The 18,687-nt window shown below is 45.7% G+C and overlaps 1 protein-coding gene across 1 annotated transcript in view; it reads right to left on the bottom strand.

Moving 5' to 3' along the window:
- Nucleotides 1-18,330, bottom strand: part of LOC108289943 (zinc finger protein 264) — a 22,200-nt gene extending 3,870 nt beyond the window's left edge. The window contains exons 1-3 of the mRNA XM_017509571.1: nucleotides 17,879-18,330; nucleotides 15,827-15,953; nucleotides 3,635-3,730 (exon numbers count right to left, since the gene is read on the bottom strand). Coding sequence (XP_017365060.1) covers nucleotides 3,635-3,730; nucleotides 15,827-15,953; nucleotides 17,879-17,911 — 256 coding nt within the window. The 5' untranslated portion in view covers nucleotides 17,912-18,330. The remainder of the gene's footprint in view (nucleotides 1-3,634; nucleotides 3,731-15,826; nucleotides 15,954-17,878) is intronic.
- Nucleotides 18,331-18,687: the final 357 nt, after the last annotated feature.

Raw genomic sequence — 18,687 nt, 5'->3', positions numbered from 1 at the left:
CCCCAAATACACATAATTAAGATGAAGAAAATTATAAAATCTTATTTGAAGATAATAAAGAAGATCTATATCAATGAAGAATTTAATAATATGAACTGATAATTTGACCCAAATTATATAAATTCAATATAATTCCCTGTAAAATACCAACTATACTTAATTATGGAACTTGATGGTATGTTAAATTAAGTAAATGAAGCTAGAAAAACCAGCTAGCCACATGGAGAATGAAGATAACTGTATTGCTATCTCACTATATAGTCCAAATCAACCTCACTGGAAAAAATGTCAAGTGCCAAGTTTTAAAATTTTTAGAATAAAATATATATTTAATATTAGGTAAATCAACATTTTTATATAAGACAAAAAGTCATTAATTACATAAGAAAAGTCATAAGTTAGACTACAGTAAATTAAGCAAAAAAAGTATCTTTTGGCGAAAAAGATACTTTAAAGGGAGTAAGAGGACAAAATTAAAAACTACAATATATTTTTCAGCATATGTAAGTGATAAAAGGTATGAATCAGAAATGTACAGAGAATCCCTACCAAGCAAATGAAGAAAGGAAAACAGGTTAATGGAATACGAATTTATTGTAAAATAAATAATGATTTGTATTTTCACAGAAGAAAATATAAATGAACCAAAAATCACAGTAAGTTGCTAAATCATTTCAGCAGCAAAAGAAAGGCAAATCAAGGGCACATGAGACTATTCTGTGTTCATTTAATGAACAAACATTGAGAAGCCTTATAATGAAAAGGTCAACAGAACCTCACTTTCCTGGTTAAGTGCAAACTGGCATAGGCTCTTTAGAAAACAATGGGAATGATCTTGCGAACTTGAGCATTTGCATAGCCTACAAACTAGTAATTTCACTCCAAGAATTATAAAAATATACACCTAAAATGAACTACATATATGAATGTCCACAGTATCTCTGTTTTTGTGAATGAAATGTAGACAATTATTATTATTTTTTGCCTCTGGTTCATGGTCTCTCATGAATTATTTTTACTTATTTTTTTGACATAGGATCTCACTGTCACCCAGGCTGGAGTGCTATGGCATGAATAAGATCACTTCAGCCTCAACCTCGTGGGTTCAAGAGATCCTCCCACCTTGGCCTCCAGAATAGCTGGGACCACAGGCATGAGCCACCATGCCCAGCAATTTTTAAAAATTTTGTAGAGATGGGGTCTCGCCATGTTTCCCAGGCTGGTCTCAAACTCCCGAGCTGAAGTAATCCTCCCACCTCAGCCTCCTGAAGTGCGGGGATTATAGGCATGAACCACTGAGCCAGCCAAATCTTAACAATTAAATGCCCACATAGTAAACAAATATATCAACGAATATATAAATATGTCATGAGCCACAAGCATTTGTTTTTTCTTCAAGTGTAAGAAACTTGAGGCTGGGCATGGTGACTGAAGCCTGTAATCCCTGCACTTTGGGAGTCTGAAGTGGATGGATTGCTTGAGGCCAGGGGTTTGAGACTAGTCTGGGCAACACAGTGAAACCCTGTCTCTCCTAAAAGTACAGCCAGTCACAGTGGCTCACATCTGTAATCCCAGCACTTTGGGAGGCAGAGGCAGGCAGATCACCTAAGGTCAGGAGTTCGAGACAAGCCTGGCCAACATGGTGAAATCCTGTCTCTACTAAAAATACAAATAATTAGCCAGGGGTGGTGGCAGATGCCTGTAATCCCAGCTACTAGGGAGGCTGAGGCAGGAGAACTGCTTGAACCCAGAGGTGGAGGTTGCAGTGAGCCGAGATCGTGCCACTATACTCCAACCTGGGCAAGGAGAGCAAAACTCCGTATCAAAAATAAACAAATAAATAAAAATAAAAATACAAAAATTAGCCAGGTATAGTGGCATGCACCTGTTATCTCAGCTACCTGGGAGGCTGAGGTACAGAGACTGCAATGAGCCAAGATAGCACCACTGCACTCCAGCCCGGGCTATACAGTGAAACCCTATCTTAAAAAATCAGGAAAAGGTAGAAAAAAGAAACAAGCATGTTTTTATGTTGAGTAGAGAAAGGATGAAATTATAGAACAAGCAGAATATAAATGAAGAAAGGATGTCCATGAAAGGGAATGTGATCTAGACCGTGGTATCGGAATTGGCCGTGGCTGGAGCAAGACCTTGTCCAGTAAGGAAAAGAGAAGTTATCAATACAAGAAGTTGAGATGAACATGTAACGGCTGCTGATCAAGGAATACAAGATAGCAGACATTCGTTTAACAAGAAAGCATGCTGATACATCAGCACTCATATGCTGAGACACCTGTGCCTGAAGATGAAAACCGTCTGGTTGGCTAGATGCAGGGACATATGGAATGGTGGGGTTGACCTGTCTTCAGGTTGGGTCTAGTCTCCTAATCTGCCTGGATGGCAGAAGCATTCACAGAAACTTGGAAGGTGGCAGGAGTCAACAAGATCATGGATTCCATCTTAGGCATGCTGAGTTTTGTGCTTTTGAGATATTTCAAGTGGAGATGTGACACTGAAGAAGGAACAGTCTGGAACAGACTCTGAGGGCTGAACAGGGACTGCACAGACACTCAGGGTTGGATAAGCAGCTCAAGGAACCCATGCAGGCAGAGGCCTAGGCTCTGCAGTGGCACCAATCCACATACCTGACAGATGACCCCAGTGCCCTCAGCAGCCTAAGTGTGGGACAGAGGTCATATGTCACCCTGAGGGTTTTGGAAAACAGGAGATATAGGAAGAAATGGGAAAAGGACTGCTTGTTAGTGTCTGACTGACACTCAGGGGATGGGTGGAAGGAGAAGGTGGGAAAGGCTGGTAGGCAGAATACAATGAAACAGAAATTGGGAGAGTAAGGTAAACTATGCAGTTTTATGCATTAATGTATCACATGATTACATCTTCAAACTGCCCAATGACATAAAAATAATTTCTGATAACACTTTTCAGGAACAGACCTAGTGTATTGGACTGAGTAGATGGTTCACCAAACCATCTGCTCTTCTTGGACATGCAGCTCAGCCACATTGCCCAGACCCATGGACCCAAGCCAAATGCCTAGTTCCTGTGGGTAGAATGTAAGGGGAGCTGGTATTTCTGGAAGGGGGTGTAACTTCCCTTATTCTCTCAATTCTCTGCCTGCTCAAGGATGTTAGGATAATCTTAATGCAACAGGCTGATGACAGAAGGAACCTGAGTCCTGACCCACACAGATATGAGTGAGAGTTTTCATATGTGAACCACTGAGATTTTAGAGTCTGTCTGATAGAGCAGCTACTGTTAATTTAGCTGAAGTTATATATAAAGACAGGAGATCCTGCATCTTCATCAGGGCCACACAGCAGGTGATTGGCAAGCCACATTACAGGCCCACACAGTTGGAACCCCCAGACACATCTTAGTTTGTAAATCCCACTCCTTCCCAGGAATGGTGACAAGTGTGATGGGGCTGGGAGGACAGAGAAACCACAGGTCAAATGGCTCCATGGCTCTCAAATGGAACATTCTACTGTGATTTTATAAGGGTCATATATAGAGAGGCCACAGTGAGAAGTTTCCCAAGAGATCCCAGGGCCAGTGGTCTCCTCACAGTCTCAAACCTGCAGGGATTCCCACCTGCCCAGCTCTTGGCTCCTACCTGGATGGGTGCCTTGGGAGAGGTCTTCCTTCCTGGTCCATGGCTCCTGCCCATGCTCTAGGTGGTAGATCAGCTCAGGTCTGGGAACAGGACACCCTGTTTATGGAGAAAGAAAGTGGACACACAGATGTTGGTGAAAGGAAATATAGACCTACAATCTAGTCTGGGACTTCAGGATGGGGACGAGACCTTGGAATGAAGCTCCTCCTGTGCATGGGAACAAAAAGCTGGCATGTGACCTGGAAACCAAAAGCAGGCCATGTCATGCTGCCATGGAATCTCTACTCCTGATAGTAAGTAAAAAACTAGTACTTATAGGCTATAACCATGTCCAGGGGACTGGGCCACACAAGTTAAATGCATTATATAATTCCAAAAGTGAGTATTTATGGAATATCTTACAGAAAAATTAATGTGTTTACATATTAAATAATGACTCTTTTCATTCAAAACAAGGTATGAGATTTCATTGATCTGAGTCTTACTTTTTTTGAATTCTAAGCAATGTTTTATAATGCTCTTCCTGTAGACCAAAGACAAAATGAGGATTCTAGCTGAGGATTTTCTCACAGCATCCCCAGGAAGTCCACATTGTGATCAACACCATTTTACTGACAAAGAAACCCAGGCTCAGGAGGTAAAGTGATTTGCTGAAGAGCACAGAACTGGTGAATGGCTGAGTCAATAAGCACCTGGTCCTGCCATCTCTGTACTGTTTAACCACAAAGCCTCACAACGCTGCCCAGAAAGTGCCAGGTCCAGGCATGCCAATGACAATAATCGTGATGAGGATGACAATAAGATTGCAATGGCTCCCTGCACACAGCCTGGTCTCCCAGGTGCTGTTCTCAGCCGTTTTCATGCAATAACTGTATTAGTCTGTTCTCACGCTGCTAATAGATGTATCTGAGACTGGGCAATTTATAAAGAAAAGAAGGTTTAATGGACTCAGTTTCACATGGCTGGGGAGGCCTCAACATAATGACAGAAGGCGAAGAAAGGTACATCTTACAGGGCAGCAGGCAAGAGGTCATGAGTAGGGGAACTCCCCTTTATAAAACCATCAGATCTCATGAGACTTATTCACTATCATGAGAACAGCATGGGAAAAAACACCCCATGATTCAATTACCTTGCACAACACAGGGGGGTTATTTCAATTCAAGGTGAGATATGGGTGCCGACACAGAGCCAAACCATATCAGTAACTCTCCACCCTGGGATGCAGATATGGTAAGTCCTCATTTTACCAATGAGAACACTGAGGCACAGACAAGGTCAGAAATTTGTCCAAGACCACACAGTTTTTAAAGAGCAGAGCTGGGGCTGGGCACCATGGTTCTGGCTCCCATCCCAAACACTGCACTAAGGAGGAAACTACTAGCACCAAAGAGTACGTGGTGGGTGGTGATAATGATGCAGAGATGTGAGCTGGAGGACTCATCCTCAGGGACCAGCAGCCAGGGTGAGCGGCAGGTTCAGAGACTCCAGACCTCAGTATTTCATGAACCACTAGAAATTTTAAAAAGTGAACATTCTACTGTGATAGGGTTATACAAGGACATTTACAGAAACATCAAATAGTGTACTCTAGACATTTTATAAAAAGAGAACTTCTAATTAAAAAAAAAAATACCCACGACCACTTCCTTAACAAACTCTCATATACCAAGTATTTCCCCTGCCCTAAATCAACCCAGGGCCGGGTGCCAGACAACTAGAGATAGTCCCTATGCCCCAAACCTCACTGAAATTACTCAAATTAGCCAGCCCTAAACTGTTTACCATGCCCTGTCTTGCTTTTCCAGAAGAAACCCCACTATGAAGGGAAAACTCTCTCTAATCATGTTTTTCCTCTACTGCCACACCGTGACAACAATCAATACAGAACAAGACTTCTATGACCAAATGTGTGGGGTTTTTTCCCCAGACTCCAAGCAACGGACACCAATGCGGGGCAGGTGTCCTCTAATTCTGTTCCCTTATAATCCACCTAGAGATAGCTTCAGATCCTACAGGTTGAGGGCTGAGTCTACAAGACTGCCCCACCCTACATACCAGTCCCAAGTCCAGGCCACCAAAATGTCTGATTGATGGGCTTTGAGTCAGGGTTCCCGAAACCCCCTCTGGGTTCAATTAATTTGCTGAAGCAGCTCACGAACTGAAGGAAACACTCATGTTTACCAGTGTATTATAAAGGATGTTGCAAAGGGTACAGATGAAGCAACTCCTAGGGTGAGATGTGGGCGAAGGGGCACAGAGCTTCCATGACCTTCCTGGGGGGACTACCTGGAAGCTCACTGAACTGTGACCTCTTACAGAGTCTCACTCTGTTGCCAGGCTGGAGTGCAGTGGCGCCATCTCTGCTCACTGCAACCTCCAGCTCCCTGGTTCAAGTGATTCTCCTGCCTCCTGCCTCAGCCTCCCGACTAGCTGGGATTATAGGCACGCACCCCATGCCCGGCTAATTTTTTAATTTTCAGTAGAGATGGGATTTCACCATGTTGGCCAGGATGGTTTCCATCCCCTGACCTCATGATCCACCCACCTTGGCCTCCCAAAGTGCTGGGATTACAGGTGTAAGCCACTGTGCCCAGCCAACTGTGACCTCTTGAGTCTTTATGGAAACTTCGTAACATCAGCATTCCTTCCCCAGGGTCTAGGGTTGGGCCCACTCATAAGACTAAGACCCACAATCAGAAAGGTGGAGGAACGTTAAGAGTGAAAGGAAGGCAGAAGAAAGTCAGAGGCCTGCCCACAAGGCCTAACGCACCCAACATTTTAACAAAAGGGCTATGGGGATTATGAACCAGGAACAGTTGACAAAACCCAGCATGTTTCATAAGACCCCTTCACCCTCCCCTTCCACGCCTATAAGATCAACGAGATTATGCACATAATATAAGTATTTGGAGTCCAGAGCTTGGGGCCAACGCTGTAAACTCTCCTCTTGTGTCTCTATTTCCTTTTCGCAGTCCCTCGTCACGACCAGGACTAAGGGCACCGACATACAGGGTTGGGACTGGTACCCAAAGTGAAGAAGCTCAGTAGACTGTTGCTGCTTTCTATCCCTTAGTCAGGATGTCTCTGAGAAAGGATGGGACCCAAAGAATAACACACTTGGTCAAACTTCATGCAGTCAACTTGGCACCAAATGCCCCATCTTCAAGTTAACTGCAAACTGCTGACTGCCTAAAAATTGTCCCTTTCCAGGTAAAGAATTCTGAGAATCTCTTCCCTCATTGAAAAAAACAAATCAAAATCGCATGTCTACACAACCAAGGCCACAGTACAAAGCCTTGCAAGGACACTCCTTATTCTCTTTGGAGTTACAGACATTACTGATAATAACCAAGGCACACATCTCACTTCTCAAAATAAACAATGCCAGACTCTTGCAAGATGCATGCAATAACACTTTTATATTCTTAATAGGATTCTTCTTTTAACAGCATTAACCTCTCTCTATTGTCACCCAGACACTTCTATAAATTGAAATCCTTTGAGTACATACAACAAAGTTGTGTGAGAATTAAATGAGTGGAGTATGGACAGTGCCTGGAACAGGCTTGACACCCAATTGGTGCTCTGGGGACCTGGAATGTGACTATTAACTGCTTTTCTTAAAAGTGATCCACTTTTTATTTTGCTTAAGATTTCTTTAGAAAGGGAATCCTCATCACTCTGGTAAGTGGAAAACCCTAGAGCTACTTGCCTTGATGGCAGGTCACCATGAAAATGCTGCCTGTTCAGGGCTGTGAGCTTAAGGCTGTCCCGCTGTGGAAAAAGGAAATTACCAACAGTTAGCAGGATGTTAAGGCTGTACAAAGCCACACCAGACTTTCCTTCAAACACTCAAGAGGCAGGAAGAGAAGAAATAAAAGAACGGCTTCCTTGGGTGTTTCTCACTGCCAGCTGATGAAGTGTCCAAGCACTCTCTGAAAAAGTTTCTCAACCTCAGCACAATTGACATTTAGGTCCAGATAGCTTTTTGTCTGAGGGAGAAGGAACCAGAAGAGACAGGGTCTGTCCTGTGCATTTTAGGAATGTTTGGTCGCATTCCAGGTCTCCTACACTGATGTCAATGCCATCATCCCAGTTTTAAAAACCAAAATGTCTCCGCACGCTACCCAGTGTTCACTGAAGCTCAACATCGTCCCTGCTTGAGAACCACTAGCTTAGAAAGACATAAATAAGGTAAAGGGAGGAGAGTAAGATGAGAAAGGGGTCTTCCTGAGATTCAGTGGTCAGGGAAGATCTGGGTGAGGAGGCAATGATGGTGCTGAGAAGGGGCAGCCATGTAAAATGCTGAATTACCCTGAGCATACTCACCAAAGAAATGCAATGGCCTGAGGTAAGTGAGCACTTGGGGAAACAGCAAGAAGCCTAGAAAGGCTGCAGCAGAGTGAGCTCAGGATGAAAAGATGCTAAGGTGATTAAAGAGATTATAGTAGAGTTTTAAATAACTTTTTATTTTAAAAAAATTTCATTACCAACTACCTAAACCTAAAATATTTTTTGTTTTTATTCTTTTGAGATACAGTTTCACTCTGTCATCCAGGCTGGAGTGCAGTGGTGTGATCTTGGTTCACTGCAACCTCCACCTCCCAGGTTCAAGGGATTATTCTCCTCAGCCTCCTGAGTAGCTGGGATTACAGGCGGGCACCACAGCACCCAGCTAGTTTTTGTATTTTCAGTAGAGATGGGGTTTCGCCATGTTGGCCAGGCTGGTCTCAAACTCCTGGCCTCAGGTGATCCACCTGTCTCAGCCTCCCAAAGTGCACCTGGCCCCCATAACATTTTTCTAACTTTGCTTTCTCTCTTCTTATTAACACAGAATATCATTCCAGTTCTCTAAAAACAGGCAAGTCTTACCCTAAACTGTTTAAAGAATTGCCTGGGTTTAAACTCTCTTTTGCTCCAAGCTAAATGGAGTATGGTGGTTTAGGACTGGGTAATTCTTTGTTTAGTTCTTATGTACTGTGGAATGTTCAGAAGCATCTCTGGACTCTACCCATTAAATGCCAGTACCACCTTCACCCAAGGTGTAACAGGAAAAATGACTGCAGGCATTGTCAATGTCTTCTGGGGGAAAATCCACCAATTATTGAGAAGTGCTGCTGTAAACTTTTCTCTCGTCTACTAGCAGTGAATTTTGATCCTGGACTTAGGAGAGAGGAAATCATGAAGGCACATGAGGATAAATAAGCCTCAAAATTGAGACTGTGTCCTTCAGAACAATACTTGGTGGCTCACCTCCTTTAAGGGGGGGGAAAACCCAATTACCCCCTGGAACCGAAAGTAAGTCTCCTGAGGGCCTGCTTGACTCACCTTTTCTTGGACAATACCCCATCACCCATGACACCACTAACTGGGGTGTGGATTAGATACATGTGCCAACCAGCCCCAGTCAGTAAGATGCCTCTGGAATTCAAACAACAGCAACAAACCTGCAGACAGAGGCCAGTCTATGCGGGGCACTGGGTGAGAGACTAAACGATATATGAGCTGGAGATGGAGACAGCACTTGCTGCCTCAGGCATACCTCATGGAGACCAAAAAAATAGACAAGGAATCCACGGGGTCACAGAGAGTAAAGCCCAGGTGGTGTGATGGTTAACACTGAGTGTCAACTTGATTGAAGGATACAGTGTTGATCCTGTGTCTGTGAGGGTGTTGCCAAAGGAGATTAACATTTGAGTCAGTGGGCTGGGAAAGCCAGACCCACCCTTAATTTGGGTGGGCACAATCTAATCAGCTGCCAGCACAGCCAGAATATAAAGCAGGCAGAAAAAATGTGACAAGACTAGACTGGTTTAGCCTACACCTTTCTCTTGTGCTGGATGCTTCCTAGCCTGCAACATCAGACTCCAAGCTCTTCAGCTTTGGGACTTAGACTGGTTTCCTTGGTCCTCAGCTTGCAGACGGTCTATTGTGGGATCTTGTGATCCTATGAGTCAACACTCCTTAATAAATCCCCTTTATATATCTATCTATCCTATTAGTTCTGTCTCTCTAGAGAACTCTGACTGATTTTGGTACCAGGAGTGGTTCTAGAAGAAAAGAATATTAAGGATGGAGTTCTTTTGTTGGTTTTGTGGTTTCTGGAGTTGGCCACTTAATATGATTAGACCCCAAAATACTAATGATTCTAACAGCATGCAGAACACTGATAGTCCTTGGAGTAAACTGTTTAGAGAGTTATGCAAAATAAATGAATTTGACAGTCCTGATTCACAGCTCGCAAGAGGGAAGGAGTTTAGTGACTCTGTATAATACCTTTGACTCTATGTGGAGAACCAATGAACATAATGAAATTGGTTGACTGCTCCTAAGTTCACTGAACAAAGTGATGAAATAAAATGATAAACTCAGGGGTCTTTCCTCTCGGGAGTTCTCTCTCTCTCTCTCTCTCACTAGAGACAGAGCCATTTTCCTTACTCTTCTGCCTGTTAAACCTCCACTCTCCCCTGCCCCAAAAAAGAAAAAAAATGATGAACTCAGGGATTCTAACTCCTGGCTTCAGAAGCAGATATTGAACCTCAAATCTGCTAGATTGTCCTGAGTGAGTCTTAGGTCCTGTACAGAAAGAGCTGAAATTGTGGAAAAGCAGACACAAGCTCTGTCATGTGGGTGGCTAACCTGCAATGAAACGTGCTTGCGCAGCCTCACCAGGTGTCTACTGTTAAAGTGAGGGCATTAAAAAATATTAATAATAATATAAAAATAAATAAAGTGAGGGCATTGATAAGAATGGGACCCTGCAACTTGGAATGGGGATGTGTGGTACGACCCTGATGAAGCTGAGGATGCTGAATTTATAAACTCTGATGAAACTTTTTTGCCAGAAGAAACAGCGTTCCCATCCCCATGCAGCCACCAGCCTTCCCACCTTTGTCTGAGGAGAGAAACCCTATGCTGCCTGAGGCAACAGTGATGGCCTCCCCCGAGGCGGCTGCTAGGCAAGATCATGTTGATTCTCCTCAGCAGCCACCTGCAACATCTTTGTTTGCTTCTAGAACTATAACTAAAGTTCCGGTGGGCCCACAGAGGTAAGGTTCAGAGTGTGACTCATGGGGAGGTGAGCTACACTCAAAAAGAATCGCTTTTAAAAAAAATTGCTTGAGTTTTCCAATTTATGTAAGCAGAAATCTAGAGAACAGGCATAGGAATGAATGTTAAGGGTGTGGGACAATGCTCGAAAGAACACACAGATGGATCAGGCTGAATTTGTTGATTTGGGCCCACTAATAGGGATCCTGCATTTAATGTTGCAGCTCGGGGAGTTAAAAAAGGTTCAAATAGTTTATTTCCTTGGCTAGCTGAAATACAGATTAAAAGATGGCCCACTGTGAGCAAGCCAGAAATGCTTGATCTCCCTTGGTTTAATGTAGAGGAAGGCATCCAAAGGCTCAGGGAGATTGGGATGGCGGAGTGGATTAGTCACGTTACATCTACTCACCCAGCTTGGAGGGCCCAGAAGATATACCCTTGACCAGTGCTTTGCAAAGCAGCACCTGCATCTTTGAACAGCTCTGTAATTGCTCTTCTCTGTATGTTAGATCTAGCAGAGGGAAGCAAAGGCACTCATCTATAAAAATTTAAATATAATGAAAATAACTGGACTCCGAGGTGGCAGGGGCCAAGTGGCAGCACTCAACCAACAAAGGCAAGGTGGGTATAGCTACCATAATGGACAGCAGAGGCAAAGCAGCAATCAGAACCATCTGACTCATGTAGAGTTCTGGCATTGGCTAATTATTCATGGTGTTCCTATAAGTGAAACTGATAGGAAGCCTACTGCATTCCTACTTAATTTACATAAGCAGAAAACTTCCAGGTCAAATGAACAAAAAACTAATTTGAATTACAAAAGCAGAGAATCATGGCCCTTCAATCAATTTCCAGACTTGGTCCAGTTTACAGACCCAGAACTCCTTGAATGAAGGGGAGGTCAGGTCCCCTAAGGAAGGACCCCACTATACTACCGACAATTTATGCTGTTAATCTTTCTCCCATCCTTCCCCAAGACCTCTGGCTTTCTACCAGGGCAACTGTGCGCTGGGGAAAGGGAAATGATCAGATATTTCAGGGACTACTCGACACTGGGACTGAGCTGATGTTGATTCCAGGTGGTCCTCAAATTAAAGTAGGGGCTTATGGAGGTCAGGAGTTTTAGCTCAGGTCCGACTTACAGTGGGTCCAGTGGGTCCCCGGACTCAAACCGTGGTCATTTCCCCAGTGCCAGGATGCATAATTGACACAGACAAACCTAGCAGCTGGCAGAACCCCCATACTGGCTCTGACTGGTAGGGTAAGGGCAACTATGGTAGGAAAGGCCAAATGGAAGCCATTAGAGCTGCCTCTACCTAGAAAAATAGTAAATCAAAACCACTACCACATGCCTGGAGGAAATGTGATTAGTGCCACCATGGAGAACTTTAAAGATGCAGGGGTGGTGATTCCTACCACATCCCCATTCAACTCTTCCATTCGGCCTGTGCAGAAGACAGATGGACCTTGGAGAATGACAGTGGATTATTGTAAGCTTAACCTAGTGGTGATTCCAACTGCAGCTGCTGTCCCAGATGTGGTTTCATTGCTTGAGCAAACCACCATGTCTCCTGGTACCTGGTGTGCAGCCATTGACTTGGCAAATGGCTTTTTCTCCATTCCTGTCCCACCAGAAGCAATATGCCTTCAGCTGGCAAGGCCAGCAATATACCTATACTGTCCTACCTCAGGGGCAGATCAACTCTCCATCCTTCTGTCATAATCTTATTCAGAGAGAACTTGATTGCTTTTTGCTTCCACAAGATATTGCACTGGTCCATTACATTGATGACATTAAGCTGATTGGATTCAGTGAGCAAGAAGCAGCAAACACACTGGACTTACTCGTCAGACATTTGCGTGCCAGAGGAGGGGAAATAAATCTAACTAAAAATGAAGGACCTTCTACCTCAGTACAATTTCTAAGGGTCCAGTACTGTATGGCCTGTTGAGATATGCCTTCTAAGGTGAAGAACAAATTGCTACACTTGGTCCTTTCTATAACCAAGAAAGAGGCAAAATGTCTAGTGGCCCTATTTGGATTTTGGAGGAAATACATTCCTCATTTGGGTATGTTACTCTGGCACATTTATTGAGAGATCTGAAAGGCTGCCAGTTTTCAGTGGGGTCCAGAACAGGAGAAGGCTCTGCAACAGGTCCAGGCCGCTGGGCAAGGTGCTCTGCCACTGGGCCAAATGACCTAGCAGATCCAATGGTGCTTGAGGTATCAGTGGCAGATAGGGATAGTGTTTGGAGCCTTTGGCAGGCCCACTGGCCAATCATAGCAGAGGCCTCTAGGATTCTGGAGCAAGGCCCTGCCAGCTTCTGCAGAGATAACTACTCTCCTTTTGAGAGCCAGCTCTTGGCCTGTTCCAATATGGGTCAAGTCACCATGTGACCTGAACTGCCTATCATGAACTGGGTGCTTTCTGGCCCAGCTAGTCATAAAGTGGGTCATGCATAGCAGCATTCCATCAACAGACGAAAGTGGTATTATATGTGACTGAGCTTGAGCAGGTCCTAAAGGCACAAGTAAGTTACATGAGGCAGTGGCTACACTCATGGACTACACTCATGGACTACCACACTACCCAGGGACTACATTCCTGCCACCCCACCTTCCCTCCCCTAGCCTGCACCGATGATCAGTTGGGGAGTTCCCTAAGATCAGTTGACAGGGAAAGAAAAGACGAGGGCCTGGTTCACAGATGGTTCTGCATGATACGCAGACACCATCTCAAAGTGGACAGCTGCAGCACTTCAGCCCCTTTCTAGGACATCCCTGAAGGGCAGCGTTGAAGGGAAATCTTTCCAGTGTGCAGAAATTCAAGCAGTGCACCTCGCTGGTGTACTTTGCACAGAAGGAGAAATGGCCAGATGTGCGATTATATACTGTTTCATGGGCTGTAGCCAATGATTTGGCTGGATGGTAAGGGACTTGGAAGAAGCATGATTGGAAAGTTGGTGTCAAAGAAATCTGGGAAGAGGGATGTGGATGGACCTCTCTGGGTGGCCAAAAACTGTGAAGATATTTGTATTCCATGTGAGTGCTCACCAACGGATGGCCTCAGCAGAGGAGGATTTTAATAATTAAGTGGATAGGATGACCCATTCTGTGGACACCACTCAGCCTGTTTCCCCAGCCGGGTGAAAACCCCGGTCATTACCCAATGGGTCCAAGAACAAAATGGCCACAGTGGCAGGGATTGAGGTTATTAAGGGGCTCAGCAACATGGACTTCCACTCACCAAGGCTGACCTGGCTGTGGCCACTGCTGAGTGCCCAATTTGCCAGCAACAGGGACCAACACTGAGCCCCTCAATATGACACCATTCCTCAGGGTGATTAGCCAGCTCCCTGGCAGCAGGCTGATTACACTGGACCCCCTCCATCACGGAAAGGGCAGAGGTTTGTCCTCACTAGAATAGATACTTACTCTGGATATGGTTTGCCTATCCTACACACAATGCTTCTGCCAAGACTACCATTCATGGACTCATGAAATGCCTTATCCACCATCATGGTATTCCACACAGTATTGTCTCTGACCAAGGCACTCACTTTATGGCTAAGGAAGTGCAGCAGTGGGCTCATGCTCACAGAATTCACTGGATAGAATGGTGGAACGGCCTTTTGAAGTCACAATTACAACACCAACTAGTTGACAATACTTTACAGGGCTGGGGCAAAGCTCTCCAGTAGGCCATGTATGCTCTGAATTAGAATCCAGTATATGGTGCTGTTTTTCCCATAGCCAGGATTCATGCCCTGTGATTAAGGTCAACGGGAAATCACAACAGCCCAATCCAGGAAAGACTAAAAATGGTCCAGACCCTTCAGGAATGAAGGTTTGGGTCACTGTACCAGGAAAAAAAAAAACACGACCTGCTGAGGTGCTTGCTGACAGCAAAGTGAATACAGAATGGGTAAGAGAAGAAGGTATTCATCAATACCAATTATGACCACATGGCCAGCTGCAGAAATGAGGACTACAATTGCCGTATTTCCTCCTCCTTTTGCTAAAAACATGTTTGTGATGTATACACTTGTACTAAGAAAATATCTGCATTTTATTTCATTTATCATGCAATATAAGATTTATTGACTTCATATCAGCATTTAAGTATTATTACCTTTATGTAATAGCACTTAGGTTGAAGATTGGTGTGTTTCCAGTTGTATGAAGAATAGTTGTATTATGTTAGGCATAATTATGACCTTATTATTGTCTTTATTTGAAGATTATGTATGATCTCAGGAGATGTGTATAGGTTCAAGTTGACAAGGCATGGACTTGATGGTTAACACTGTGTCAACTTGATTGGATTGAAGGATGCAATGTATTGATCCTGAGTGTGTCTGTGAGGGTTGCCAAAGGAGATTAACATTTGAGTCAGTAGGCTGGAAAGGCAGATCCACCCTTAATCTGGGTGGGCACCATCTGATCAGCTGCCAGAACAGCCAGAATATAAACATGAAAAACATAAAAGGACTAGACTGGCTTAGCCTACCAGCCTACATCTTTCTTCCATGCTGGATGCTTCCTGCCCTCCATCATTGGACTCCAAGTTCTTCAGCTTTGGGACTCGGACTGGCTTTCTTGCTCCTCAGCTTGCAGACGACCTATGTGGGACCTTGTGATCATGTGAGTTAATACTACTTAATAAACTCCCTTTTTTATATACGTCTATTTGTTCTGTCCCTCTAGAGAACCCTGACTAATACAGGTGGTCACTCTTGTCTTGAACTCACTAAGGCAGGAAAAGCCATAGAGAATAGAGTGTGACATGAGCAGACCCCGACACAGAAGCCAGGACACCATTGTGGTGGTTGTCAGTTCCTACACCAGCCCCTCATGAAGCACAGCTGGAAATTCTACCTTTGGGTTCTGCAAAACACTCTACTTCCTTCTACCACCTTCTTCTTCTTTGGCTGGGAGCCAAAGAGTACTCTGTCTTTAGTCCAAAGAGATACAGGGAGATCAGAGAGGAAAAGGTGAGTATAGAAAATGACTAAAGCTGTGGGAAAGAGGCAAGGTAGGTTCCAGAGACCTTCTTGTACAGCCAGGCCTGGAAACAGAAGGTGAAATAAAGGAGGTGGCAGGTCCCTTGCTTGCATCATGGAGAGGGAAGGCCTTACCCAGAGACACCAGGAGTCCACAGTTTTCCAGCATCACCTCCTGATACAGGGTCCGCTGAGCTAGGTCCAGTTGCCCCCACTCCTCCTTGGTGAAAGTCACAGCCACGTCATCAAAGGTCACAGAAACCTGGAAAGTCAAATAGTAGTAGTAGTATTGGCCTCTTAGCTGCTGAATGTGATCACAGATTGTGCTCCACTGGAAAAGGTGCAGAGAGATGGAGGCCTGAAGCACAGGGCACCTCCTGAGGGCCTAGCTCTGTGCTGGGCTCAAGAGGGAAGGTATTATACTCAAGCTTTGAAGATAATACCAGAGTAAAGGAGAGAAGTCTCCTATTTAAGAGACACTAGAGAATGACACAGGACAATGGAAACAACTTGTGGACTGTGAGACACAGAGACTAAGGGTTTTAAAACGACAGGGAAATGAGGAAATGGTAATAATAGCAATTATAGTTACAACAGCAATATCTGAGTCTCACTGGTCCAGCTACGTGCCTGCCCCACGTTGAAGGCTTCACATCCTGTGTTAAAGTGACTAGAAGTCCCCAGCTCCAAACACGTGAAACTGACACTTGACAGCTGTTACCTCAAAGACATCATTTCATTTCTCTGAGCCTTGATTTCTGGATCAATACAGTAATACCTCCCACTAGTAACAGTTGTTAAATTTAAAGAGAAATTATCCAATGCTCAGTGTGCTTTGGGATTTTTATTAATCCTTCCACAGCCCCTGCAATCAACACCATCATTGCCTTCACAGTCAGTGACTTGATGTGAAGGAAGCTCTATCAATTCACCCAGTCACACATCTCACCACCATAGTTAGGATCTAAACATGGGGTTACTATGATTCATGGGCTAACAATGTAACTCCAACACTTCATCAAAGCAAATCTAATGCAATGAAGTTATGAACCATTTCCACTCATTTCTGCCTTTAAATCCATTTCAGTTAGCCCTGAAAACCTATCTGTGGGCCAGGCATGATGGCTCATGCCTGTAATTCCAGCACTTTGGGAGGTTGAGATGGGCAGATCACCTGAGTCCAGGACTTCGATACCAGCATGGCCAATATGATGAAACCCCATCTCTACTAAAAATACAAAAACTCGCCAGGTTTCATGCCTGTAATCACAATTACTTGGGAAGCTGAGACAGGAGAATTGCTTGAACCCGGGGGGCAGAGACTACAGTGAAGCAAGATTGTGCCACTACACTCCAGCCTGAGCGACAGGGAGAGACCCTGTCTCCAAACAAAACAAAACAAAAAAACTATCTGTGAACACGGGAACAGAAAGCATACATTCCTCACTGACCCCACATGAGAGGCACTGGAGCGGTTTGCATCCACTTGGGAGAACGACAGGCCCCAGATCAGCTTCCCATGCCCTCTGGGATCTCCCTGGGTCTCCCAACCCACTCTCCTCACCCTCTCCCCCCTCCAAGGAAGTTCCAACATAACTTCTCTCTTAAGGCCAGAATATTCTGAGTCCACGGAACACGAGTGGCCAAGGATAATGCTGGCTGTAGCCATGAAAATAAGGGCCTCTGACTGGCCACAATGTCTGTATTAGCTGTGAATGGGTGGAACATCCAGGAAAAGACCACAGACACTTTCCCTCCTTGTCTCAGCAGACGCAGAAAACCAGGGCAACCTCACAGGCCCTCCTGGGCCTCCTTAAACATACAATATACCTTGTCTCTGTCCACGCACTTCGGTCGGTCTGCTGCTGCCCTGCCCTCCACCTCCCCAATCAGATCCCCAATTTCCTGCTGGAATGAGACCTGGTCCACCAGAGTGGATGCCTGCAGGCCAAGGATGAAGGGAGTCCCCAGAGGAAGCATCATTCACTCAACAACCTACAAAGCTCCTTTCAGTAGGCCCAACACCCCTTAGGACCAGGTATAAATTAAGTGGCAAAGCAGCTCTACACACCAAAACGAACGACTACTGCGAAGACAAATGCAGGGGCTACCTGGGCTCCCACCCACTACGGGAACCGCCTCTGGGCTGGCAAAGGAGCGGCAACGGCGAAGCCACCGTCCACTCACCTGAGCCCGGTCCGTCAGCACCGCTGCCGCCATCACGTCACTCCCTGGGCCGCAGAGCTGGGACAGAGCAGCCTCCGGCGGCTTAGCGGACCCCACCTGTGCCCGGTCCTGGCCAGTTGCACGCGGCTACTCGCCGCGCTCGGGGCCGCCGCCTCTTCAGTGGCAACGGCGTTCCAGACCCAGGGCGCCGCCTCCTCGATGGTAACGGCGATCCAGACCCAGCGGGCAGCCCCTGGCGACCGCAGGGCTGAAGGGCGGGGGAGGAGAGACCGCGGCTTGACGGCGACCCAGGAACAAGCCCGTTGAGGCTCCGTCAACCTCGTACAAAGGTGCAGCGGGGATTCCTACTCTCCTCCCCTCCTCGGTCCTGATTAGGGCCCTGGAAAGCGGCCCTGGCCGGCGCCCTCAGCGGCTCCAGACTCCGTACATAGGCGCAGAGAAAAATGGCGTCCTCAGCGAACAACCCGGAAGTCCCGCCCCCGCCGGTGTGGGCCGCCGGAAACGTCCCTGTCCTAGGCCGCCATTGGCCCAGCACCCGCTGCAAGTGGAATGCGCAGAGTTCTAGGGACTGTAGGTTTCCTGATGTGTTCAACCAGGAGAGGAGGGCTTCACGGCGCGTTTTCCTCCCGGGAAAAGGCACTCGAGGACCCAAGGAGACGCTCCAGACCCGCCTCTTTGCGATGGGCACAACTCGAGGGGAAAGACGGAGGGAGGGAACCGAGGGACAGAGGGTTAGCCTGCTTTCTTCTCTCGGGAAGATCAGAGCTCGGGACACAGGGACTTTCGTTCAGGTCAGCGCACAGGCTAAG

Source organism: Cebus imitator, unplaced genomic scaffold (genome assembly GCF_001604975.1).
Source record: "Cebus imitator isolate Cc_AM_T3 unplaced genomic scaffold, Cebus_imitator-1.0 Scaffold417, whole genome shotgun sequence".
Taxonomy (NCBI): domain Eukaryota; kingdom Metazoa; phylum Chordata; class Mammalia; order Primates; family Cebidae; genus Cebus; species Cebus imitator.
This window is presented reverse-complemented; position numbering and strand designations above follow the sequence as displayed.